The 26,971-nt window shown below is 35.6% G+C and overlaps 1 protein-coding gene across 5 annotated transcripts in view; it reads right to left on the bottom strand.

The window, feature by feature from the left end:
* Positions 1-26,971, bottom strand: part of INTS6 (integrator complex subunit 6) — a 105,172-nt gene that overhangs the window by 71,240 nt on the left and 6,961 nt on the right. For 4 of the 5 annotated variants that reach the window (XR_001918950.1, XR_001918951.1, XM_018056706.1 and 1 more), the window contains exon 4: positions 12,774-12,863. Coding sequence is in view for 2 of the 5 variants with exons in the window: in XM_018056706.1 (XP_017912195.1) it covers positions 12,774-12,863 (90 nt within the window). In the remaining 3 variants the exon portion in view is untranslated. Of the gene's footprint in view, positions 1-2,553; positions 2,777-12,773; positions 12,864-26,971 lie in introns of those variants that run through there. The other variant, XM_018056709.1, reaches the window with a different exon arrangement.

The following is a 26,971-nucleotide window of genomic DNA, read 5'->3' as shown; positions in this document are numbered from 1 at the left end:
TTCTGCCTGATTATAAAACAACCCACAAACAATCTGTGATCTCTTTTACAAGGAGGTTTAAAAAAAAAAAAGGCTACCCAGAATAGTTACTCCTTGTATACTCCACACCACTGCCACTGTCTTTCTAAAATCCAAATCCAATCATTTCTTCCTCTACTAAAATCTCTTCAACTATTACCATCAACCTATAAGGCAAAGTCCACACTCCTCTGCAGAGCACACTATGGGCCATGCCGACCTGTCCAGTCTCATTCCCTACTGCTTCTTTCTTGAACACTCTGCCAACAATCAGTTACTGAGGTATATATGGTTCTCCAATACTCTCTTCTATCACCTTTTATTTCCTCGTACTCATCTACTTTACAAACTTTCATTAAGTTTTCAAAGTCCAACTTAATATACCATTTCCCAGCGCCAGCCTCACTTTCTCAGCAGTATGTGCTATAATCAAATTATTTCTGACACCATGCCTTAACTGTTTACCTCTCTCTCTTACCAAACTCATCCCAGCACCTAACCTTGTGTCTGAACATCACTGGTTTTCAATAAGTATCTGTTCAATTAAACAATATGTTCTAATTGCTAACATTCTTCTGCTCACTTCAATAAGGAAGATCCACTGTACTCTTAAGACTGAAGGCAGAAGGACCTAGCAGACATAGTGTAACACAACTGCAAGGTCTAGGGCAGTGGTCTACGAAACAGGGGATACTCCAGGGGTCAGCAAACTAGGGTCCTCCAGCCAAATCCAGCCCACAGCCTGTTTCAATAATAAGATTTTAATTGAAAACAGCCACACTCATTTATCTCAGTATTGTCTGTGGCTGCTTTTACCCTACAACAGCAAGAGCTGAGTAGTTCCAACAGAGACCATATGGGCTGAAAAGCCTAAAATATTTACTATCTGGCCTTTAAAAAGAATTTGCCAACCGGAATTACATCACGATGCACGTTGAAGGGAAAGAAAATATCACAACTGCCTATATGTAAGTTTTTTCATCTCATCTTTCAAAACTTCTATTTTTGTGTATGCTTTCTAATATTAATACATCAGTGATACAAAATTACTAAATATAAAAATGTACATACATTAGGGATGGTGCATGTCCACAGTATTATTATTATTATTAACTAACAGATGACTCAATTAAAAAAATTTTTTTAAACAAAAAACCTAGTAAATCTTATTAGGACAGACAAGTTTTAGAGTTTACTTGAAAATTTAGTAATCAAAATTATTATATGAACAACCGGGTTCTGTAAGTGCTTCAAAGCACAGAGAAAGAGTCCTAGAATGAAACATTTTTCAAACCCAAATGCTCAAAACATCTCTAAGGAATCTTCTATGAGGTTAAAAATGTAATTCAAACGATGCAGATAGTACTGATTCTTCAAGTTGAATGCAATAAAATATGTGTTACATATATCTGAACTGCTTCAAAAGTGCCTATGGTTTTTAAAAAATCAGTGTAACAGATAAATCAAATTCCAATTTGCCCTAAGTCCTGAAGCCCAATTGCCTGATATATAATTGATACATGATTAAACATATGGGGAAACAGTGGAAACAATGTCAGACTTTATTTTTTGGGCTCGAAAATCACCGCAGATGGTGATTGCACCCATGAAATTAAAAGACGCTTACTCCTTGGAAGAAAAGTTATGACCAACCTATATAACATATTAAAAACCAGAGACATTACTTTGCCAACAAAGGTCCATCTAGTCAAGGCTATGGTTTTTCCAGTGGTCATGTATGGATGTGAGAGTTGGACTGTGAAGAAAGCTGAGTACCGAAGAATTGATGTTTTTGAACTGTGGTATTGGAGAAGACTCTTGAGAGTCCCTTGGACTACAAGGAGATCCAACCAATCCATTCTAAAGGAGATCAGTCCTGGGTGTTCATTTGAAGGACTAATGCTAAAGCTGAAACTCAATACTTTGGCCCCCTCATGCAAAGAGTTGACTCATTGGAAAAGACCCTGATGCTGGGAAGGATTGGGGGCAGGTGGAGGAGGGGACGACAGAGGATGAGATGGCTGGATGGCATCACCGACTCAATGGACATGAGTTTGAGTGAACTCCAGGAGATGGTGATGGGCAGGGAGGCCTAGCATGCTGCAATTCATGGGGTCACAAAGAGTCGGACACAACTGAGCGACTGAACTGAACTGACTGAAACATATAAGCTAATAGAATACTTCACTACATTTTTTTTTAAAATCCACGGGTACTTAACATAAAGTGCTTTTGTAACAAAAGTGTTCCTTAGCTGTGATTATAGGCTGTTTCCATTTAAGACAACAGATACTAACCTAAGATCCTGAAGGACCCAGGAAATACCACATTCCTCCTTTTATAGGTCCTTAAGGTTACAAGGTGGTTTCTAATAACTCAAAAGTTGAGGTCTGATTGCCACGCTCAACAAATTTATAAATTGAATTTACCAACTGAACCTGGATTTTTCAGGTTAGGATTGTCATTCTGTGTTGAATCATGTTCTCCGACAAATAGTCACAGCCCCCAGAGAGAACTACACTCTACTCTGCTCACCTTTAAGGCTCTTTCTGAGGCCTTCCGAGATGACTAGCATCAGACTTTTGAGGAAGGCTAGCCATTAGACAAGGCTTTTCCCCACGATCTGACTGCTTGAAGTGACATCCAGGACCAGGTCGATCCTGTATCCAGGAATCACGACCCTCCCTGAGGCACCAGTCATCGTGAGACAGTCAGTGCACTTTGGCACTTCTTGAAAACCACTGGACTGCTCCTTTAGCTGAAAGGAAAAAAAACATCAAAACCACAACAAACAAAAGAAAGGGGGAAAAAATCAGTAATTCAACCTGAAAAGACAGAACGTGGGGAAAAATATACCAAAACAGCCTTGTCTAGGTCAAAATGTAGCCTTGCCTTAAAGTAGATCAGTTTCAGTATCGTTCCAATCACTGCACGTTTATTCCTAATATGCAAGTCTAAAAAACTGTAAATCTGTTGTATTACACCTGAAAAGAAAGCTTCAAAGTGGAAGTTATGTATAATAATTATTTATGGAACACACCTAAATAACATAATGAAGGTATTTACAAAAAAACTAACAGCCTCAGGCTTAGGCAAATGTGTCCCAACAGAAGTCCAAGTTTTCAGCTTTTTCATGCTCTCAAATTGTAATCTGACTTAGAAAGGCATGAAATACACCTAACAGGTAGACCTGAACTGAGTTTAACTGGCAGAAAACTGTCAGTGGAGTTAAAGCCAATCTGCTAGTATTCTTAAATTACATACTGTTGAACAGAAAAGGAATTAAGTTTCCATCCTCTTTATAGATGACTTGACACTACTACAAGGAATACCCCTCACACACATACAGTGCTCTTGTCCTAGCATTATGAATATCAATCTTCACACTTGTTTAAAATAAGCACTTAAAAGATGCTTACGTTATAGCTTTAAACAAAACAACTCAAAGATCTGATAAATAATAAAATGACTGCAAGGAGATCCAACCAGTCCATTCTGAAGGAGATCAGCCCTGGGATTTCTTTGGAGGGACTGATGCTAAAGCTGAAACTCCAGTACTTTGGCCAACTCATGCGAAGAGTTGACTCACTGGAAAAGACTCTGATGCTGGGAGGGATTGAGGGCAGGAGGAGAAGATGGCTGAGGATGAGACATAGGATGAGATGGCTGGATGGCATCACTGACTCGATGGACCTGAGTTTGAGTGAACTCCGGGAGATGGCGATGGACAGGGAGGCCTGGTGTGCTGCAATTTATGGGGTCACAAAGAGTCGGACACAACTGAGCAAATGAACTGAACTGAACTGAATCTGCTTCAAACCAAAAATTCTATCAGAATCCAAAGATAAAATTCTGCTTATTTCTGGTTTTAAATACAAATTACTTTTTCTAAGACATAACGTTAAAAGGCAAGAAGAAGTCTTTATGTTTATTGTCTTAGAAGTTGCTCCTAACTCCTTTAATACATCTGTACCCTAAAAATGATACTTTATCAAACAATTATTTTAGATTCTTTTCTACTGCTTATCCCATATTCCCATTTTCAGTTACTACTACCAAACCCACAGATTTCCATGTTGGAAACCTCAAAATATTATTAAACTATGATATTCTGTTTTCACTTGTCTGAAAATATGGTTAAAGCTTGACCTGTGTCCCCCACAAAAATATGCATACACATCTAGATAATATCTGGATAAAGATTTCAGGTAATTCACAGAACCCTCTGAAATCCAAGCACAGACCCTATTCAGAACCCTGTCAAATGCTTTGTTCTAGGTCCTGCCTAGCATACCTGACTCAGGTTTGTCTTCCTACACAGGCACTGGCTTCATTTCAGCACATTCCATGTTTTTCCTGGGTTATTGCATGTATTGATAGTCTGCTGACTCTTCCCAGTTTACCATCCTTCAACTCTTATCTTCTTTCACGTTCCAGCAAAGTACACTTACTACAATGTGACTCATCTGCTTAACATCTTCAGTACCTCCTAGGCACATGTTAACAAAATCACCTCCTGAGGGTGGTTACCTGGCCTCTACGTGCATTTTAAGCACACACTCCTCCTCCCTACAATGACCACACTCCCATTATATAATTTACCACCTTCCAATACACTGTTTCCATACCTTTGTACACACTGTTCCCTCTTCCTGCAGTGTCATGGCTCAATTCCTTACTCCTCAAAACTTAGCTGCTCGCTTTATTTCTGTCATGAGACTTATCTCAGAGTATTAAAAATGCTTATTTACTTTCCTATCTTCAAAGATAATGTTGTCTAGGGGCAAAAGCCTTGCTAATTCCATCTCTGTGTCCTCAGTACTCAGACTACAGCAATACTAAATATAAATGTATGGTATGCCACTATTCTTACACACAAACCAAAGTCACTATGCAGTGCAAGAAAAATTATTGCTGAATTAATCTAAAGTAGACTTTAAGCATTCAAAACTGGAACAATTCATTATAGAAGGGTATTTTGGCAGCAACTCTCTAGTAAGTAAAAATTAAGGTTAACTATCACCAGCTCTATATACATATCACTTTTTAAAATAATGCTAATTACAAACATCCAAATCAGGAATTAAGGAATAACAAAGACAGAAAACTATATAGTCCTTTAGATAAAAACGCCTAAGCCAAATAACCAATAGTATGAAACATGAACTAATACTCCCCTCTTTTCCCCTGTCCTCCCCATCTCAGTCTCAGGGTCTGGGCGTCCTCTTCAACAGAGCACACGGTATGTAGCAACTAGACTACACTCAGTACAGAGGTTACATCACAGCTATCCAATAACAGATTCTAAGTTATACCAAACACAATAAAGAATGTATTCATAGAAGACCTATTCCATACCCTTCAGACACCCAATTCCCAAGTTTAACAATTCTAAAGGTCAAGAGTCAATTTTTAAACAAAACATTGCTAGTGAAAGTCGCTCAGTCGTGTCCAACTCTTTGCAACCCCCATGGACTATAGAATCCATGGAATTCTCTAGGCCAGAATACTGGAGTGGGTAGCCTTTCCCTTCTCCAGGGGATCTTCCCAACCCAAGGACTGAACCCAGGTCTCCCGCATTGCAGGCAGAGTCTTTACCAGCTGAGCCACATGGGAAGCCACATGTATTGTTAGACATGTGCATGAAAAACAGTTTTATCTTGCTTTGTTAAAGTGGTTTATTTTCACATGTGGTTTTTTTTTTTTTTGTAGTTTAAAAACGTATCTATTTGTAGTCTTAGTTACTATGTTCTGAAACTATGGCTTCCAAACCAGACTGTGCATGAGAATCAACGTGGACACACTGAAAAAAGTACAGATTCCCAGGTCACTACCCAGATCAATGGAATCAAAATTTCCAAAACTAGAGCTGAGGTATGTACGTTATAAAACACTCAGGTGGTTTTGATGCAGCCATTTGAAAACTAAGTATCAGTCATTTATATATGGAAGAGCTAGAATCAGAAGAATAGAAACGTCTGCAAATGAAATTTTCCTTACATGTGTGGGACTGTTTTTGCTTATTGGTTCTGACAGGCTAATAAATGCAGGGTAAAGCTGCCTCACACTCTGAATAAAAACTATTTTGGTATAGCTTAATACAGAATTCTAGATAATACATTAGTAGTTGTAGCCATACAACTTCACTAAAGAGTGATCAGCCAGCATTTCTTTTTAATTATTCTATCATAGTGTTGTCTAGAGGCAATCCTTAGAGTTTTTCTTTGCTGATTTCAAATTCAAATCTGTAAGAGTCTGACTTTGAAAAAGATATATTTTAAGAGTATTGCAAATGTGAATTATTGAAAATTCATTACAGTATTAAAATATATCATCAACCTTTTTAACTGTGCATTTTTATAATAAATATTTTCAAGTATTAATAATTGTCGATATATATATATACATTTCTATAGCATACCAGAAGTTAAGGGGTTGAGAGAACAGGGACAAAAATATGTGTACAAAAGAAAATGTGAATGATCTACATCCAACAAATTCTTATTAAATGTTCCTGGAAAGTTGAATTAATAGAGACTAACAATTGCACTCATCTCACACGCTAGTAAAGTAATGCTCAAAATTCTCCAAGCCAGGCTTCAGCAATATGTGAACCATGAACTTCCAGATGTTCAAGCTGGTTTTAGAATAGGCAGAGGAATCACAGATCAAATTGCCAACATCCGCTTGATCATCGAAAAAACAAGAGAGTTCCAGAAAAATATCTATTTCTGCTTTATTGACTATGCCAAAGCCTTTGACTGTGTGGGATCACAATAAACTGTGGAAAATTCTGAAAGAGATGGGAATACCAGACCACCTGACCTGCCTCTTGAAAAACCTATATGCAAGTCAGGAAGCAAAAGTTAGAACTGGACATGGAACAACAGACTGGTTCCAAATAGGAAAAGGAGTACATCAAGGCTGTATATTGTTACCTTGCTTATTTAACTTCTGTGCAGAGTACATCACGAGAAATGCTGGGCTGGAAGAAACACAAGCTGGAATCAAGATTGCCGGGAGAAATATCAATAAGCTCAGATATGCAGATGACACCACCCTTATGGCATAAAGTGAAGAGGAACTAAAAAGCCTCTTGATGAAAGTGAAAGTGGAAAGTGAAAATGTTGGCTTAAAGCTCAACATTCAGAAAACGAAGATCATGGCATCTGGTCCCATCAGTTCATGGGAAATAGATGGGGGGAAACAGTGGAAACAGTGTCAGACTTTATTTCGGGGGGCTCCAAAATCACTGCAGATGGTGACTGCAGCCATGAAATTAAAAGATGCTTACTCCTTGGAAGAAAAGTTATGATCAACCTAGATAGCATATTGAAAAGCAGAGACATTACTTTGCCAACAAAGGTCCGTCTAGTCAAGGATATGGTTTCTCCAGTGGTCATGTATGGATGTGAGAGTTGGACTGTGAAGAAAGCTGAGCGCCAAAGAATTGATGCTTTTGAACTGTGGTGTTGCAGAAGACTCTTGAGAGTCCCTTGGACTGCAAGAAGATCCAACCAGTCCACTCTAAAGGAGATCAGCCCTGGGATTTCTTTGGAAGGAATGATGCTAAAGCTGAAACTCCAATACTTTGGCCCCCTCATGTGAAGACTTGACTCATTGGAAAAGACTCTGATGCTGGGAGGGATTGGGGGCAGGAGGAGAAGGGGACGACAGAGGATGAGATGGCTCGATGGCCTCACTGACTCGATGGACATGAGTCTGAGTGAACTCCGGGAGTTGGTGATGGACAGGAAGGCCTGGCGTGCTGCGATTCGTGGGGTCGCAAAGAGTCGGACATGACTGAGACACTGAAATGAACTGAACATATTTGGTCATGTTATACATATGTTCAGAACATCTGAATCAGTAAGACAGGAGCTAGTCTTGATAATGAAAACTCAGAAACGCATTTATACACAGATCTGTTTAATACATTCTACCATACTACAATAACATCCCTTCAAGATTCCTTAGAAGTCTTTTTGAAAAAGAAAAAAATAAAAATAAAAGTGTCGCAAACTCTAAGTGTACTGAAAAACAACTATTTAAAATATGTGTCTAAAAATCTTTGCATGATTAAAATAGTTTCAACAGCTTCTGGCACATATTTGGTAACTTTAGTGAAACAAAAGTACTTTATGGGGGCATGGGGGATGGAGATGTGGTTTCTGATTTCAGACAGTAGAAACATTTTAAAATTCTGGATTGTCTTTTAAACATTACACAACATGAAGAGTTAAATGCAAACTGCAATTATAGATCCTAATTATAGATTATCCCTATAAAAGGTAAATTCATTCTGTATTACCCAGAATGATCCAGAAAAATCACTAATACCAGTCCACATCTCAAAGACTGATGGGACTTCTGCAGCAACTTTTGAGAACTGAAAAAATGAAAGATAAGATCACAAAGGACAGCCACTTTAATACACAGTTGAGCTTACTCAGACATTTCTCTTTCTACAAACAAGTACTCTTTCAAGAAGTTATAAAAGTAGCTGTCCTAGTTTGTCTTTAAAAGATGGAAAACTCACAAGAAGGCAAAACTTTTTATGTCAAAAGCCAATAGGTTGTTTTGACTGCAAATATCTTCTCTAGAACGTTAGCCTCTAGGGCAATCACAACATTGATAAAGAGATGCAAAGAGTCTTCAGCAAATCTCAATATCTGAAAGGTAACACTACTATTAGCACTTTCAAGGAAGAGAAAAATAACTGCTACATGATCCTGGAATGTCATTCATCACCAAGAAGGGACTGGCAGGATTTCTTCTGGCTACTTTATTGAGCAATATAGTTAACCACGTGTTCCTGGAATCATAGCACAGAAGACTTTTCCATTGCAAGAGTATTAAAGATGTTCTCAAGCAATAAAAGCCAGAAAATTTTTTTCAGTAACTCTAATTATAATTTGGTGAATCTACCAAAACATCTGATACATTAGTAACATAACATGATGAATGATACTAGAAGTATTTGACCACAAGTATGCTTATCAACACCAAAGATGACTATGGCAATAAGAAATACACAGATTTCTCATGTATCAGAATTCAAGGTCCCATCTAACTCCCACCTCATAAATGAAAACACTGCAAAAAAAAATTATCAAATAACTACATTTAAAAAGAAAAAAAGTCAAGATACACACATATTCTTCTACCATGAGCCATCATCAAAATTTCTACAGTTATCCAAAAACACTACACTAGAAACACACTCATGAACAACTCAAGACAATGGCCTGGATTTTCATTAAATAAGGCCCAAAAAGATAATTAAAATCATAGAGTAAAATGATGTTACACAGCTCAGAAGTTTCGTCCATAACACATGCTGTTTCTCTTCTAACTCCTAACACACTGCTCAATGATGACCTGTCATAGAGGAAATAGTATCCCTCTTATTATTTTGACAAACAAGTTATAAGTAATTACATCATTCTGGCCTGTACAAATTTAGCCAGGTCAGGAGGCAATATGGCACCAAGTTTTTCCATGAACTGTTTTCTAGGCTCAAAACAACTTTGTACCAAGTTCCTCTATAACTTTCACAGACATAATCTATGAGCCACATCCTATAGGGAATCACAAGATCCTTGAATTTAATCAAAATTAAAATGACTATAAAAATTTACATTGTACAGGATTTGATACATGCACAGGATAGGTAATATTAACCCTCCTCTCGTCCTTTAGTGCTTCCATACACCTAGTATGTATCTCTATTCTATCATTCATAAAACCATTTAACAGACAATCCTCCCCCTTAAGACTGTGAACTTAAGAACCAGAAACCCACCCTATTCATCTTTGTTTTCTTCACTACCTAGAAATGCCCTGGTCATAATGGTCATTCAAGGGACACTTAGAGAACAGGAACATAATACCCAGGTCACAAATGTACACAGAGGGGAAGCAGACAACAGTAAATCAGGTAAGTAGAATGCAAATTTCAAGAACATACAGTAACAGATTTAAACAGAAAGACAGCAGATAGCATCAGGGGAAAAGCACTGGGTCTGGAGGGGGTTGGGATGTCTTTGGAATTTAGATCAATTCTAATCCAGAGTTTGGCAATAATAAATGTTATAACCTTGAGCAAATAACTTTGCCTCCCCAGATCTCAATTTCCTCATTTGTAAAATAAAAAGTAAAACGCCATAAGGATGATTTCAAAGCAGCAGGAACACTTATTACTGGAAAACAGCACTAGCAGAACAGACCAAATACAGTATGTGAGATAACAGAACTTTGAGCAAAGGGCATTGTATGAGTGGGATGCACAACTCCATAAACAGTAACAGGTCACATCAACAGCAGTCACAGCTACTCAAGAATTGTACACACATATCTAATGTGGAAATTATCAATACTCACTCATTCAATAAATCTTTAAAAAGAATCAAGTTTTGCCAAAGGTAAAGGTTAAGAGGACTGAAGAAAAAGAGGCAAAGGCAATATTCTGCTTGTTATTTCCTAGTAAAAATTACAATACAGATCATATAAACACACACACACACTCACAAAAAAATGAACAAACTGAAAAGCATCTTTATACCTTTTATAAATTGATAATTGTCCTCAAAATGAATCATATTATTTAATTATTTGGACTAGAAGAGACAAGTATTTCGCATCTCAGCAAAAAATTCCTTCCACAAAAAACACATACAGGATATATTCTCTGGCCCTCAAAGTGAGTCTTGTTGGAATATTAAGAACCCAACATGCAGATGACCAAAGAAACTCCTAAACTTGAAACCCAAAACAACTCAGAGACCTATGCTCCAACAGCATATCCAAAATAAATCTTTGCCTCATAACAAATGAATTGTCTATCTCAGATAAGAAGTTGTGATCAATTTTGATTTTGAGTATCAGACTCAACATAGCAGTATCTATATCTTTTCAATACTTTTTAAATGTAAGCCTTGTTCTCAGTACTATGCTAACTATGGTAGAAGATACAACAGCACTAAAAGGTAAGATCCTGGCCCACAGGAAAATCTTCCCAACCTTACTAGGAATGAGTTTTAGGTTACTATAAACACAGAGTTCTACTTCTCCAGTATCTCTCCCAAGGACCTAGGACAAAAGGTGAGCAATTCCAATTTCCATATCCATATTTCAAGATATTTTGTAAGGCTAAAACAAATTATCACAAACAAAGCAGATCCAGATATACGGGAACAAAATATACTGTACTCCAAAGGCAATTTCTACAAAGGTGGTAAGACAGAGTACCCTGAATAGATAATCTCACATGGAGGAATACTTCATATAAATGTAAAATATAAATAAAAAAGAAAAATACCTTTGTAGCAATCATAACTACAAAACAAAATCATAGTATTTCTGATCTGATTACTCATTCAAATTTTTCAAAAGGAAGGCAAAGTGGGAAAAATTTGAAATTTTCAAATTGAAGTTAAACAACCTGTTCACTCTTAACATACACAATCAATGTCTGTTTCTGAAAAATGGCAGAATATAACTGGCTATACAGACAAACTAAGTTTAAGAAAGCCCCAAAATCCATTAATGTCAGCTATGGAGCATTTCATAGCTATGTCTATAAATTATTTAATTACAAATCTTAATCTACCTAATCTTTCAACTGTTTTTCTGTGAATTATATCCTAAATTCCCCTTCAACATCAACTGTTCAAACAAAATAAATCTGGCTCTCCTCCCCCCAAGTCAAGATCAGGAAATAACGATTCTATACTAGTTCTAAAGCTTCATGGTAGAATTACACAGTGTTCTTTTCATTAGAGCCTACCAAGTACTTTCATTCACATCATTTCATTTCAGTCTTTCGACAACCATATGAAGTAAGGCAAGAATTTATTTATGGACAAGTACAGAGATTTGGTACAAACTTCATTGCTAGAAAGTAGTTGAACAAAGACTAGATACCCACGTGTCTGGACTGTATATCCAATCTGCACTCCACAATGTCACACAAATCAAAGTATTTCTAAAAATTACTGAACTTAAAAACTACACTTTTCCTACTTACACCCTTTGTAAATACAGTGAGAATTAAAATTAAGATTCTAAATCAACTGTAAGCAGTAAAGAGAATAGCCTAAACCACCTCCTTTCTATACCAACCCATTTTAATAACAAATACAATATTCAAGAGCAGTTCAAATATTACAGTAAAAACATCTTAAAAGTCAAGATGAATGCTTTGCACTGAACTTATCACACTACACACACCCAACTCTGCACAATGCATGCTATCAAAGAATACGTGAGACTAGCTCTCACTTATTTATACAGTATTTGACTAAGAATTAAAATGTCCAAAAACCTTCACTTTTCCTAGCCTTAGCCATCTCTTGGCTTTGCTGCACTCTAGTCTAGGAATCTCCACAGTGGAGTGCACACGACAATCCACTGAAGTAAAAAGCGATTAAAATGCTGCATCCATTTTTTGAGACTCAAAGTAAGAACTCATTTTACTGTAACTGACACTGTGACCCTCACATAAACTCAAAAATACACATACAGTTGAGATGGGTGGTAGCTCCAAAATTTTTCACCGAAGGGATTCCTATTCAAGAAAAGTTAGAGGCCAGTGCTACAAACAACAGAGAAGGTAAATGAGTTCTGGGAGCCAGATGAGTCCAGACTGCATCGAGTAGAGACCCTAGCTAAAGTTTCAATGCCCTACAATGCGCACACAACTAACATGTTCCAAACGCCTTTGCATAACCCAGGCTGATACAAACATAACTTACCTCATCCTGGACTCCACTGGTAGTAGTCAACTTGCTCCCATCAGTAATTGTAATAATTATTGCTGGCTCCAAAAAAAAGGGGTTTCTTCCCTGAAGTCAAAAAAACATATTATTCATATTAAGATCTAAAAATGAGCTTAATTTTTCTGAGTAAAAAGTCAATTTTCAGAACAGTATATAAATCCTCTTTTCTTGTTTTTAAATCTTATTTACAACTATACCTTTTGTACATTTTCAAAAAGGTTCAGAAGGAAACATAAACTAAACAGGGGTTAACTTGAAGGGTTGAAATTAGAGGAAAAAATGGATTTTTAACTTTTCTACATTTTTGTACTGTATTAATTTTTACAGTGAGCATCTATACTTAAGTAACTAAAAGTAGATAATTTCTTAAAAGGAACCCAACGGTTCAATTCTAATGATTTGACATATTTAGATATTATAAATTAAAACAATTTTTAACTTTCTCAACATTTACCAAGTAATCTATGCCTATAATCAAAGTATCTAGCCAAGTGATCCAGTACAGAGATGGAAGGGCTCCACGAGCTAGATCCAAAGAAACACTAGGCTTGCCCTGAGCTTAGCAAAACAGTCCAATATGAAACGTCAAAATTAAGAAGGATGGCAATGTAAAGAAATTGCTTGGCCAGAGGAGTGAAAAAAACAGCAGCAGCATAGACAATGAAACAATGGCACAGAGCTCTTAAATGCTCTACAGTTAAGGCGAATCAATTTCACTAACTTCCACTCAAATCTCTGGCCAAGTCACTAACACTATGATCAATTCTAGGTGACAGATTCTGTTAGGGACTCAGGTAAACATTAGCTTATCTTTTACACATACATGGCTCTCATTTGCAATACTGAAGCACATTCTGTGTAACTTTTTAAGACAAAACCATGACCAAACGTAGAAGGTAGAGAGGGAAAACACTATATTTAAATCAAAGGTATCGAATTCTCTGCTACTAACAGCGTTGAAGAAAGGACAGAAAGAAGTGTTGGATACAACACAAAACAGCATGTGTCACATGCACATTTTAACATGCATATGGATCACTTGGAGATCTTAACAAAACGCAAGCTCTGGTTCAGCAGATCTGGGACAAAGACTAAGGTTTCACATTTCTAACAAGATAGCAGGCTAGGAGAGAGGAAACACTAATGTCCACCGACCACACACAGAACAGCAAGGATGTAGCCTGTAATATTTTATAGTTCTGTAACATTTCCCTTACATTTATGTAACTCTCAGTTATTAGCAGATTACAGCACATACTCATTTGCAGACTGAGTTTACAAACACTTTCCACATATAGTCATTGTGATTATAACCTAATCATAAAGGGGGAGCAAGCGGTATTCAGTATATTAAACTTCTTGATCAAGTCAAGAAAGTGTAAATGTATGTAAGTGACATAAACATTTTTCAAACTAGTGTCCAAGAAACAATGGTTCCAAGTACAGAAAACATCTTCTGGTCAGATCAAATTAAAATATTTTGGAATCACCTCTAAAGGCTTTCAAATGCAGTTCCATTCAAATGTTCCTAGAACCTTGCAGGAGACGGATGTGATTTCCCTCCCTCCCTCTACAACAATCATGGGAGATGGAACACATTTTGGAAAACATTACATTACTATGCTGCCTCTCACACCATTCACCCCCAACATACACAATAAATTCTCATAACACAGATCTCCTCTTCGATCTATTAACAGATAGTGTTCATTCCCAACCTCTGAGCTTTGATTGGTTCCCTCATGAAGAATGCTTTTCCTTTTCCCTGCCCACAACCCATCTAATTCCTCATCATTTTTTAAGGCCCAGTTTAAGCCTTCCTCTCCTGCCTTAAAACTTTCCCTGATTACTCTGGCCTTGACTAATTCACTCTTTCCCTCTCCAAATTTTAATAGTGATAGTTTTCAAACTTAAATAAAAATATAAATATAAACATTTCCCCAAATAAAACTAGACCTGGAGTGCTTTCATGGAGTATATTTTGAATATACTTCCCTACAATATGCACGTGTTCCTGATGTTCACTTTAAATATATTACATCTCACACAATAACATGAATATACTTAACACCATTGAACTCTACCCTTGAAAATGGTTAAGATGGTAAATTTTGTTAACACAGTTTTACTATACTTTTAAAAAACACACCATCTTGTTTTGTTTGCTATTGTTTCCTGTGTTTGAATCACGGAAGGGAAGGATCATGTCATCATTCTTTCTCAGCACTGAGCACACAATATTTAAGCACTGGACACTTAAATCACTGATTATAGCCTAACATAGACCTGTCCAAGTTCACAGAGCCAATCAGAATTACTCAAACGTCAACAAGCTTCAAAAAATACAGAAGTCACCTTTACCACAATATAAATGAATGCTTCCCAAACTTATTACACTGGGCAGTAAGAATATTCCACCTCCTTCCTACTTATGTCCATCCAGTCATCCACTGTCCATTCATTCATGTTTGCCATTCAAACACTGACTACTCTACATCAAGAACTGTTAGATGCATGATACATAATCTCTAGTCTCATACATAATAAAAGTATGTTCCAATGGACATACAATAACTCTCCTCTCCTCTCCTCTACAAGCATCATATTTGGCTACAAATATAATTTGGCAAAAGGAGATAAAATCAAGACATCCTCGTCTATATCTCACTTTCATCCTTAAGTTAAAACTACTTTGACTTGCTTCCTTTAAGAAACAAATCACCAAATCTATTAATGCCACTAGGGCATGGGCTAAATACTTGCACAGGTATCTCTGCGTCACCTTTATATTTTAAGCTAAATCAAAGTCATATTTTCTGTTCAAAAGTTTGAAAACCTTCTACTCTTATTTCTGTGTAAGCACACTCATAATTATCCTTCAAAAGCCAAAGGATTTGTCATATTTATAATTAAACAACTATGTACAGTTATTAAAAACCTCATGGATGATGTTGTCCACCCAAAAACTCAAACACATATTTATTTAAGAACCATAATGTCTAAAAATCAAGTTCAAATGTATTAAAACTTAGCAAGAAGTCTTTAAATTATGAAAATTTAAGCCAAATTTAAGCATTAAAATCAAAGTTACCTTGACAACAAAGCTCTTAATTGGTATTTTACTGGAGCCTTGTACACATAATACTCTTCAGATTCTATGCCTAAAATTACCAGGCACTTGATAATAGCAATAAGCACTTATATTTATCTCATCTGATCCTAAAAACTTGGTGAAGTAAACATGTTTAATCATTGAGATTAAATGATATAACCCTAAGTCATACAACTGATTTTGGCAAAGCCAGAAAGTGGTTCCAACTCTAAATTGCATGGTCTTTCTGAAGCATCTGAATGTCCAAATAGCAGCAGCTAAATTCTCCTGAATACAATTCTACACCAACCTGGATTGTGCCATTTTCATGCAACAAAGAATGGTGTTACAATTGCAGTTGTTGTTTAGTCACTAAGTCCTGTCCGATTCTTTTGCGACCCCATAGACTCCACGAGGCTCCTCTATTCATAAGCTTTCCCAGGCAAGAACACTGGAGCAGACTGTCATTTCCTTCTCCAGATCTTTCCAACCCAGGGATAGAACCTGCGTCTCCTGCATTGACAGGCGAGTTCTTTTCCAGGGAAGGCCCCAGTACTACAGGATTACAATCAGTTTGGTTTTATTTAATATACTCTACCTGCAGTAAAATTAACTATGTATGGTAGGACTATTCCATTATTTGGTTTCCTGTTGCTCTGTGATGTCTTATTTCCTGCAGTTCTGTGATGCCATATCAATTTTTCTATATATTAAATCAATATACCACTCCCCCAAGAAAAACACAGTAAAACAAAATGTTGTGGATATTACTTACTTTTGAAAACTCTATAACTTCAATCAACTATCAGACACAATATATACAAATTAAAAAATGAAATAATATTAAAAGCTTTTAATGACTTTTAAATTTTTGAAAATACAAGTAAAAATCAAAGGCAGAAAAATGTAAAGAAAAACATGGCCATCCTCATTCACCTCTTTATTCATTTAACTCTACTGTGCCTAAGACCCCTTCCTTTCTCAGGTGAGACAGTTTAGTCAAGCATCACACTAAGAAAAGGAACAGTATTAATTATGATAAAAACCAGAATAATGATTTAATGAATGTAATTTACACACAAAGAGAGGTTTCTTTATTTCCCCAGGGAAGAATTATCCCAACCTCCATATAAAATGATTGTATTAATATTTATTTAAGCATAAATGTCTAAATATCCTGCAGAAAATGACCAGACCACGTTGTGCCAATAAAGTTTTCTTACATATAGTTTGAGGCTGTTCCTCCTCTGCCTTTTCTAGTATGTTTACTCTTGGCAAAAGCATGTAAACAACTGGAATCTTTCTCTGATATTATCTTTTACCCAGCAAACTAGAACACATTTTTGGTTGTCTGCCAGTATCACAAGATTATTTTTTTCATGTTTTACAAAAATCTGCAAAGTTTAATCAGAGAAGGCAATGGCAACCTACTCCAGTACTCTTGCCTTGAAAATCCCACAGACGGAGGAGCCTGGTAGGCTGCAGTCCATGGGGTCGCGAAGATCGGACACGACTGAGCAACTTCACTTTCACTTTTCACTTTCATGCACTGGAGAAGGAAATGGCAACCCACTCCAGTGTTCTTGCCTGGAGAATCCCAGTGACGGGGGAGCCTGGTGGGCTGCTGTTTATGGGGTCGCACAGTCGGACACGACTGAAGCGACTTAGCAGTAGCAGCAGCAAAGTTTAATAATTCTCAAAACTTGAGTCACTATTTTACATTTTTATTCTTAATAAGGGTATCTATGAAGTCACTCAATTTGGAGACAGTTCATATTAGAATTTACCTCAAAATTCACCTCAGTCATAAAACTAGTCTTTATCTTAAAGTTGAAAAGAAAAAAAAAAAAATTTAAGGTCTGCTAAGACCAAGGCAGCCAGTAGAGGGACTAAAAGTTTACTTATGCCATTAGCAGAATTAAACTCATGTTCTCCTCTCAGAACCCTGGTTCTTGGCATAAAGAATCTAGACATGTAACCAAAATAAATAAATAAATAAAGTACAAAGTATAAATCTACCTCTAGAGATATTTATTGATAGAAATCTTGTCATTTAGAAAATTTAAATTTAATATCGGCCAAAAGTCTCAGGTAAGAGTTCTGCTAAAGATAAACACAAAAACTTTCATTTCACATATATTCTCTCAATAATTTAACATTATTGTGATGTTAAAGTAAGGCATAAAAATCTTAATATGAAAACCTTAAAAATAAAAATAAAATAGATTTATCCAACTAAAACCTATTGCAATTTTGCAAAAAAATTGCTTTGGAAATGTTAAAACAAGTTATTAGCATTCAGCAGAAATAGTTTTTTAAATGTAAAAATAAGCCTAATTTTCCTTCAAATAAAAACTAACCTGGTTCTCAGATTCAAAATTTTTAGTTTTACCCAAGAAATTTAAAATGTGTATGTGGGGGGGAGGGGCCACAGGAGTCTTACTGTACCCTTAAGCTTGTCTTAGCTATTATCTTCTGAAGTGATAGTGAAAGGAAGGCAGCTCTAACATTCAGTAGACCTTTTAGTAGCTGCCTCTGCTGTAGGACCGAGGGCTCAAGTTCTCCTTCCATGCCACCATGCTCCACCATGGTATCAGTGCTTTAAACAAATCCCAGAAGGACAGCCAAGTGCTTGTCTATGTTACACTTTTCCCAGGACAGGGAAAATGGACACCAGAGATCTGCTCTCTGACTCTCTCCTGTGACAGTATCTTCAGCTTACCAACATCTATCACCAGTGAGCTATATTTTGCTATATGTCAAGGAAGCTATAGCCAGTGGAAATCAACAAAAAAGATGTTTAGATGTAAAACGTTATGTGTCTAGGTTAAAAGTATATTACCTAGCAGAAAATCAAAAACTTTCAGAAATAGCCTGTGCTTTTTTCCTATTTAAAACTTCCTTTTCAAGCAAATTAAACTGACAAGTAGAAATGTAGAGAAATGGAAAGGGCAGCTTTAAGAAATAACTAGTACATCACTAAAGGTTCTCATGCATATACTGGAAAAGTACCTAGCAGGATGGTGGCTAAAAATTTTGTAAGTTAAGTTCAAGACTAGAAGCTTTAAGTTCCCTTTATTTACATCTCTGTGGAATCTGCATAAATAGTAAAAATATGAAATGAAGCCTGTATTCATTATCTACCCTATTTTCCTCTAATACCATAGATAATAAAGAAGTAACAATATATGGTCTCCTAAAATGATAAACCAACCACACCTCATATTCATTTAGAAACTGACACTTCCCTTTATATTGTCAAAAATCAATTCTGTAAAAAATATAGAAACAATACTAAAAATATTCTACTTTAAACTTATTTCTAAAAGAAAAGCATCTAAGAATGCAATTCACATCCAAAGTCTTATTAATCATAATACTAATAAACACTTTTACAACTATACAGAATTGAGAAAAGGTTTTAATACATACTGTGTGAAACAAGTCAACCAGAATCAGTAACATTCTTTAGTTCAATATTGCTAAAACTTCAAACATTTGAAAATCACAACCAGAATTTTTTCAATATCTATTTACAATACTTACATACTTAATATTTTTAACTCAGTATCATTTTTTTAGCTTCAAACTCTAGCAATAAGACCTATGAAATCATAGTTTTGATGTGCAAATTATATTTTCTATTCAATACTCACTGTCAGTAATACTGTTTAGCTTTTGTTTACTAAAGGATGAGAAGGTTCATTATATTACAGGGATGAATACACAACTGCTTAATTACACATTCCAAAGAAAATATAATAATTATTTAAGCCACTAACAGCCCAACAGGCTTACATTAAAATCAATACTCCGAGGCCAGAAATACAAGTTTTATGTTTGTTTTTGAATTCAGCCAGATTATTACTTTTACAGTCAAGATCCCAAGTGGTATGGCATAAATAAATCTTTGATGTAAAAATTCAGATATTCATCTTAAAAAATTAGTGCAAATTAGTGCTTTTAAGTTAATACTTTTGATTATGTAGAAGAGGTTTCTGAAGGGTACACACTATAAATTGATTTACCATGGTAGCCTCTGAAGAACTGAGTTGAGCAACTATATAAGTTTCTCTAATGCTTAAACTTTTTAACCATGCACATTTATTACATATTCAAAACAAGTACTCTTCAAAATTAAAATATGCTTAATATTCAAAAATAAAACTTTTTAAAAATCTGCTAATGCATAAAAATCTAGTACTTAGAATACGCTAAAGCATAAACTAAAAATTTTAGCATAATGACTGAGGGGCAATATCCTAGGATTTGATTGAAATAATAAACTAAATACAGGTGACCCTTGAATGCAAGGTTTAGGGGCGCTGACCCCTGCAGAGTCAAAAATCTACATATAACTTTACAGTCAGCCCTTTATATCTGCAATTTCACCACCTCAGATTCAACCAACCCCCAGATAGTTGTAGCATGTAAGAAATTCCACATGATAAGTGAACCTGCACAGTTCAAACTTGTGTCATTTACAACCATACTAGTAATGTAAAAAATATTCACTATCAGAACTGAAAAATTACAAGCTTGACTTTGTGGAAAAAATTGTTAGAAACTCAATAAATGATAAGACTAAGTATTAGTGTATCAAAGGAAAGTAATATAAATTCAATATATCTGAAATAGTAAATGGATTACATAGAATTAATTTCAGCAAAATATGTAATAACAACAGGTTAGGGAATTCCCTGGTGGTCCTGTGGGTAGGGTCCACACCCTCACTACCGATGGCCTAGTTTGGTCTGGGAACTAAGATGCCACAAGCCACTGTGGTGCAGCCAAAATACAAATAAAATTTAAAATTTAAAAATGTTAGAAACATAACAGAAAAAGTTAAAATATAAACACCAAGATGAAATGAAAACACATTTTCAAAGACGGGGAAAGTTATACAGCAATAATGCTGGAAATCTGACCTCCAAAAAAAAATACACATCTGCCTATTCTATCAAAAAAAATCATCTCCTTGGGTGTTGATTACCACCAAACCTACAGATATCACATTTGTAAAAGTCTGATTAAATCACATATTTAACCATTATCATTACTTCCTTCTAAATATCCACATTATGAATATACTCTCAAAAGAATCAAATGTAACAGCTGTCCTACAAAAAAGATGGACTTCAACCTCAGCATTCTATTATACAAGTATCTTCAAGACCACAACTGAAAATGAAGAACCACCTAATAAACAGTACATCGCAGTAAAAGTTAGCAAAGTATCAAAGTTAATAAAGCAAAATAATTCATGATAAACACTTGGAAAAACTAACAGTATGTTGTTTTTCATATGCTATGGCTTAAGGTCAACCTCAAAATAATTTAACTGGATAAACCAAAATGCGAGATTAGTTTTAAGAGGCCCTGCTGCTAAGCTGCTAAGTCACTTCAGTCGTGTCCGACTCTGTGCGACCCCACAGACGGCAGCCCACCAGGCTCTCCTGTCCCTGGGATTCTCCAGGCAAGAATACTGGAGTGGGTTGCCATTTCCTTCTGGGGGGAAAAAAAAGTATGGAATTTTTGTTTTCTGGGAAAGAGTTTGTGGCAACCCAATTTCAGTAAGATATTTTTATGAGAAAATATTTAAATTTCTCCAAATTCATCACTTAAGTATATGAACTTGAGTAAAAGGATTTCTAGAAATGCACTCTGACTAGATTCGGATCCAAACATTTACAGATGCTTGTACTAAACTAACCTTCCCAAGTGTTTATAGATTTAAATTTTTCAAAGTAGATGACATACTTGGGAAACAAAAAACTAACCACATAATATATGGATCTACTGTTAAAAACAAATTTTTACAAGACTTCCTAACTATACATATGAATCCACCAAGGTTTTACAATAGAAATGAACCTCATGAAAAGCAGATGTCACATATGGATGGATTGGTGCCTACACAGACTGCTACATGTTTTTGCTTGATACTATAGCAGACTGAAATGGAAGATCTAAAAACATAAGATAACTTTTCTATATAAGGATTTACATTCAATATAATCTTGTTTGGGATTAGACATTATCCATTCCGGATTAACAAAATTTAGATGAAAAGATCCTTTTCTCTTTCTACTACCTGACTTAGGCCCAATGTTCTGGTTGTAATTACTTGGGTTTTCCTTCTAACTTACTGGTTTGAAAAATAAGATTGACAAAAATGTACAATAAAAATTCAAAATTTTACATTAATGTCTTCCAAAGTACATAAATGATCAGAAACCATCAAAACTCAAGCAATACATCAGGAGTCATAAAAACATCACTTTGCCTATTTCTAATAATCCAAAAGTACTAAAATCTGTCATTATCTTATGGACCCAGCCTTTGTAACAATCACCACTGTGGTTCATAGTCTAACCTTCCACAAAGGTTATTTATCATCTTCAATTTCTGATTAAAAATAATCAATTGGTTTTAATCCTCTCAGAAGAGCTGTTTGGATGCTTCTAATGTTTATAAACTCCAGAATAACCAGAATACTTTGTTGATGTTTCCTCATTCCTAACTAGCTTCACCAGCTTTAAGACAAAGGGAGAGTTTTCCTTCAACACTGATGCCAGCACAACACCTGTCAATGACGAGTCCAACTACACTACCTAATAGCTAAGGCTACATTACTTTTTCTCACATACACAGAACTGTTTTCCTTTCTAGAACAAAGTTTTTAAGAAGACATAATCCTTCCAAGGACCTTCACATGTTCTTCAGCTTATCTGAGCAAAACTAATAGATGAGAAATGTTAAAATGTCATTTCCTTTTAAGATTAAAAAAAAAAAGTACATAGGACCTAGAATAAGTTTTGATAAGTCACCACTAGGCTGGGAAAGGCTACCCACTCCAGTATTCTGTCCTAGAGAATTGACAGTCCATGGTGTCGCAAAAAGTCGGACATGACTGAGCAACTTTCACTCACTCAAGCTAATGTAAATTCGTCCTCTGATTACAACTAATTCTATTATAAAATTTTTAAGTTAAAATACTTTTTAGGTTGATACAGAGCCCCTGTTTGAGTTTCCTGACACACACAGCAACTAGAGGGATGGGATGGGGAGAGATGGGAGGGAGGTTCAAAAGGGAGGGAATATATGTATACCTATGGCTGATTCATGTTGAGGTTTGACAGAAAACAAAATTCTGTAAAGCAATTATCCTTCAATTAAAAAAAAATAAATACTTTTTAGGTGCAATTATCTCTCAATACATCAAATTTCAAATCATATAGGCCCTAACAGAAACATCATCACATAAAGTAATCCTTACCAGGCTCATCCCAAATAACCTAATTACCAACAATAAAAGGGATCATACATTTTCCATTTGACTTTTCTTCTGCACAAGAACATCTTTCACCTCATCATAACCTCATTTCTAAAATACAATGCTACAAAGCCCTAAAAATGGTCTAAGGTCAAAAGTTTCTCAAAGCTTAAACCTTTCTTGCTTTGAAAATCAAAAACATATTGGGTTTGAAGTACTCATTGTTATCAAAATATTTCTGAACAAGTTAGAGGTCTGGGGGGCCGGGGAAGACTTTCGTAACACTCAGGGAAAAGTATTTTGGAGAAATCTAGAAAGCTTCAATTCAACACCAAAACCCACTATGTCCCCAGTGGCAAGGAATTTCACTTGAGCTGCAACTGTTGGACAGCTAATTTGAGCTTCTTGTGATGTACGCATGTTGGGTTATACAAAAACGTTTACTGTTTTTTCTCAAAGGCTGCAGATTAGAAAAGTTCTTCTAAGCAGGCACTTTGCTAGATGATTAACAAATGTTCTTTTCAATCCTTAAAAACATTTTCAATTGGTATTATCACCATTTTGCGGGTGACAAAAGTGAAGCAAAGTTAAGGGACTTGTCAGTCAATACAACATCAGCTAGTAGCAGCAGAGCCTGGCACAGCCAGTCCTAATGAAGCAGTTCGTTCTTTCCCTATCACATTTCTTGTTCTTAAAAATCTGGATGAAATACTCCATGTACCTACAATTCCTGGTTTTTTTAATTCAAATAAAAGGAAATTCACAGAAATGGTAATAGGTGTTATTACACTAACAAATTACAGTGCTTATCAATCTTCACCACAATCCTACAAGATTCTTCCATTCTTATTTTCCTAATGGGGAAACTGAGGTTCAGAGATTACACGACTTGGGTGAAGAGCCAAACAGATTTTTCTCAATTTTACAAACAATGCCTAGAGATTTTCAGAAGGATCTTATATCAAGGAAACTAACTGGTAGTTAACAAATTACAAACTGTCCAGGTAAAAACTTATAATTACAATAGTTAATCCTGGCTGGCATATGACACTGGAGAAATCAACTGACTGACTAGGGTAATAGCACTGTATTAACTACATCAGAAACTTAGTAAACCAGGAGTATAAAATCAAAAAGTACCATCAAATATACACACATATACATACACACACACACACACACACACACACACACTTCTGTCAACTATCCCCCACATTCACAGTATTTTTCAGGGAGTGGGGAGGGACAAGGAACTCGGAAGGAAATCCAACTGAATATAACAAACAGTATTTTAACAGGGTATTACAAGAAAAGCTAAATGCAACACAATGACAAAACGAAATGCCTGCTTTTCAGAGGAATTGAAAGAAGGCATATTTCACTAGAGAGCTCCAGATAGAACCCCCACCACACAAAGGGATTCACATCTACAGGTTATACCTTTAAATAAAATTTGCTTTTAAATAAAATACAAATTACTAATAAAATCTGCATGACTGTTTCATAACCAACTGCTCTCTTTTTCATAATGTGAAATCTTTCATAATGTGACAAAATTAAGCATTTAACTTTACTGGGTCTTACCTTCTACACTTATTAAATAAGGAAAATGAAGTGTAACATTACTTTCAATTCTAAAGCCCCAAAAAACAATTACTATAGTAATACTTACAGGAAGTCTAATGAAAAGTTCTGTCAATAGATGCAACAAGTTCAATTTGTTTTTCCAAGAGTGTGTATAAAAATTCACTAAGCTTCACACATACTATATATATTTAAGGCATATCTCAACAAAAAAAGATGGAAGAAATAAGAGGGATCAGGGAATAAAGACAAAATTCAAAAAACTCAGTATTCCATGGTCTGGGACTGTGCTTAAATTAAGCAGATTAATAATAAGGCTAAACAAAAATGAAGTTTGTGTAAAGAAATTACTTCTTTAAAATAAAAAATAAAAAAAAAAAAAAAAACAGGGAATTCCATGCCAGTCCAGTGGTTAAAACCTGATGCTTTAACAGCTGTGGGCTAGGGTTCAATTACTGGCCAGGGAACTAAGATGCTGCAAGCCACATGGCTAAAAAGAGAAAAGTAAAAAATAAAATGGAAAAAAAAAACAGTGCTGATAATACGTTAGTGTTGATCCACCAAAGGAAAATTATCCACCAAAACAATTTATAAAAGTATAAATTTGAGTGGAGTATGACAACTAAAAATAACTTTAAATATTTAAGAAAATTAACATACTATAGTCTCCTTGCAGAAATCTGTAACACGAACATAGCTAAACAATACTTTTAGTTAATTCTAACCATAAATGACCTTAAAGCAACTGAAAATAATTGAGTGATATTCTTTCATTCAAATATTTGTTCCTGGTCTTTTAGTTCAAACATAATTTAATGTATATAATTTTTCATACATAGCTTAATACTAAATTATTGACATTCTTTTGCATAAAGGGAAAATATTCTCTTTGAAGAAATGGAACATATTACTTTCACCTTTTGTACTTTTCAATAATTTCTAATCAAGACTGCAATGTCTTTAGGATATTCTTTTTCATTTTCTTTTAAAACCATCATTACCAAGGTGGTTTTTTTATCTTTTAGAAAATAGATTTAGCATGTAAAATGATGAAGACAAACTATAGCAAGTGTTTTCAAAGAAAATAAAACCTGGGTCTTGAAATCTGTCATAAATTACCACCTTCAAAATTACTGCTCAACAGGAAACAAATCATAGCCATGTTACACTACTTTGAGCTCAGTCAAACCTTATTAAAATATCCCTTGATTAACCTAATAGATGCACTCCTCAAAAGTTCCTTGCAAATCAAAAGTGTGTAAGTATCATCTTAAACGCACTAGGGGGAGCTCCCTATTTGAAAGAATCCTAAAATATGTGCTTTTGTCTTCTGAGGGTTCCTTTTCTAATTTACATTCCTATAAAAGAATGACTTTCTGACTTATCTACTGAACTATATTCATCCTGTTTTCATTTAACACTTATAAAAAATCCTATCCTTTATCCCACGCTTATCAACTATCATTAAGACAACTTTGATCACATTGTATTCACTTTTCACATTGCTTCCCTTAGGAAGCAATACAAAGCTCACTCCCCCAAAAAATAAATATATTTAATATGTTACAGATTTCAAAGCATGTAATAAATATCAGCTTTAAATATCACTAGATTTTTATCACTGTACTTTCCAATTCAACAGGGAAGAATCATAGAAAACTAGAGGTAAATAATTTATTCAGGAGAGAAAAGTATGTCTTGTATCTACTGAGCACTTCATAACTTTTGAAGTACATTTTACCATATCATCCCATTTCAACCTCTCATTGACTCTATAAGGGTATAAATGGCTTCATTACTGGCAATTTGGGAAACAAAGAAGCAGAGGCACAGGGTAGTAAAGTGACTGTCCAGCGTGACAGAGTAATTCAATGTCAAGGTCAGATTTTAAATTCCATTTTCACATTCCTAGCCACTGCTCTTCCTTAACACAATTACAGATGGAGAAAAGAACATTTAAACCAGTTTCACTGCAGAGGGCCCTGTTGCTGCTGCTGCTAAGTCGCGTCAGTCGTGTTCGACTCTGTGCGACCCCACAGACAGCAGCCCACCAGGCTCCCCCGTCCCTGGGATTCTCCAGGCAACAACACTGGAGTGGGTTGCCATTTCCTTCTCCAGTGCAGGAAAGTGAAAAGTGAAAGCGAAGTCGCTCGGTCGTGTCTGACTCTTAGCGACCCCATGGACTGTAGCCTACCAGGCTCCTCCGTCCATGGGATTTTCCAG

The sequence above is a fragment of the Capra hircus genome, chromosome 12, assembly GCF_001704415.2.
Source record: "Capra hircus breed San Clemente chromosome 12, ASM170441v1, whole genome shotgun sequence".
NCBI classification, from domain to species: Eukaryota; Metazoa; Chordata; class Mammalia; order Artiodactyla; family Bovidae; genus Capra; species Capra hircus.
This window is presented reverse-complemented; position numbering and strand designations above follow the sequence as displayed.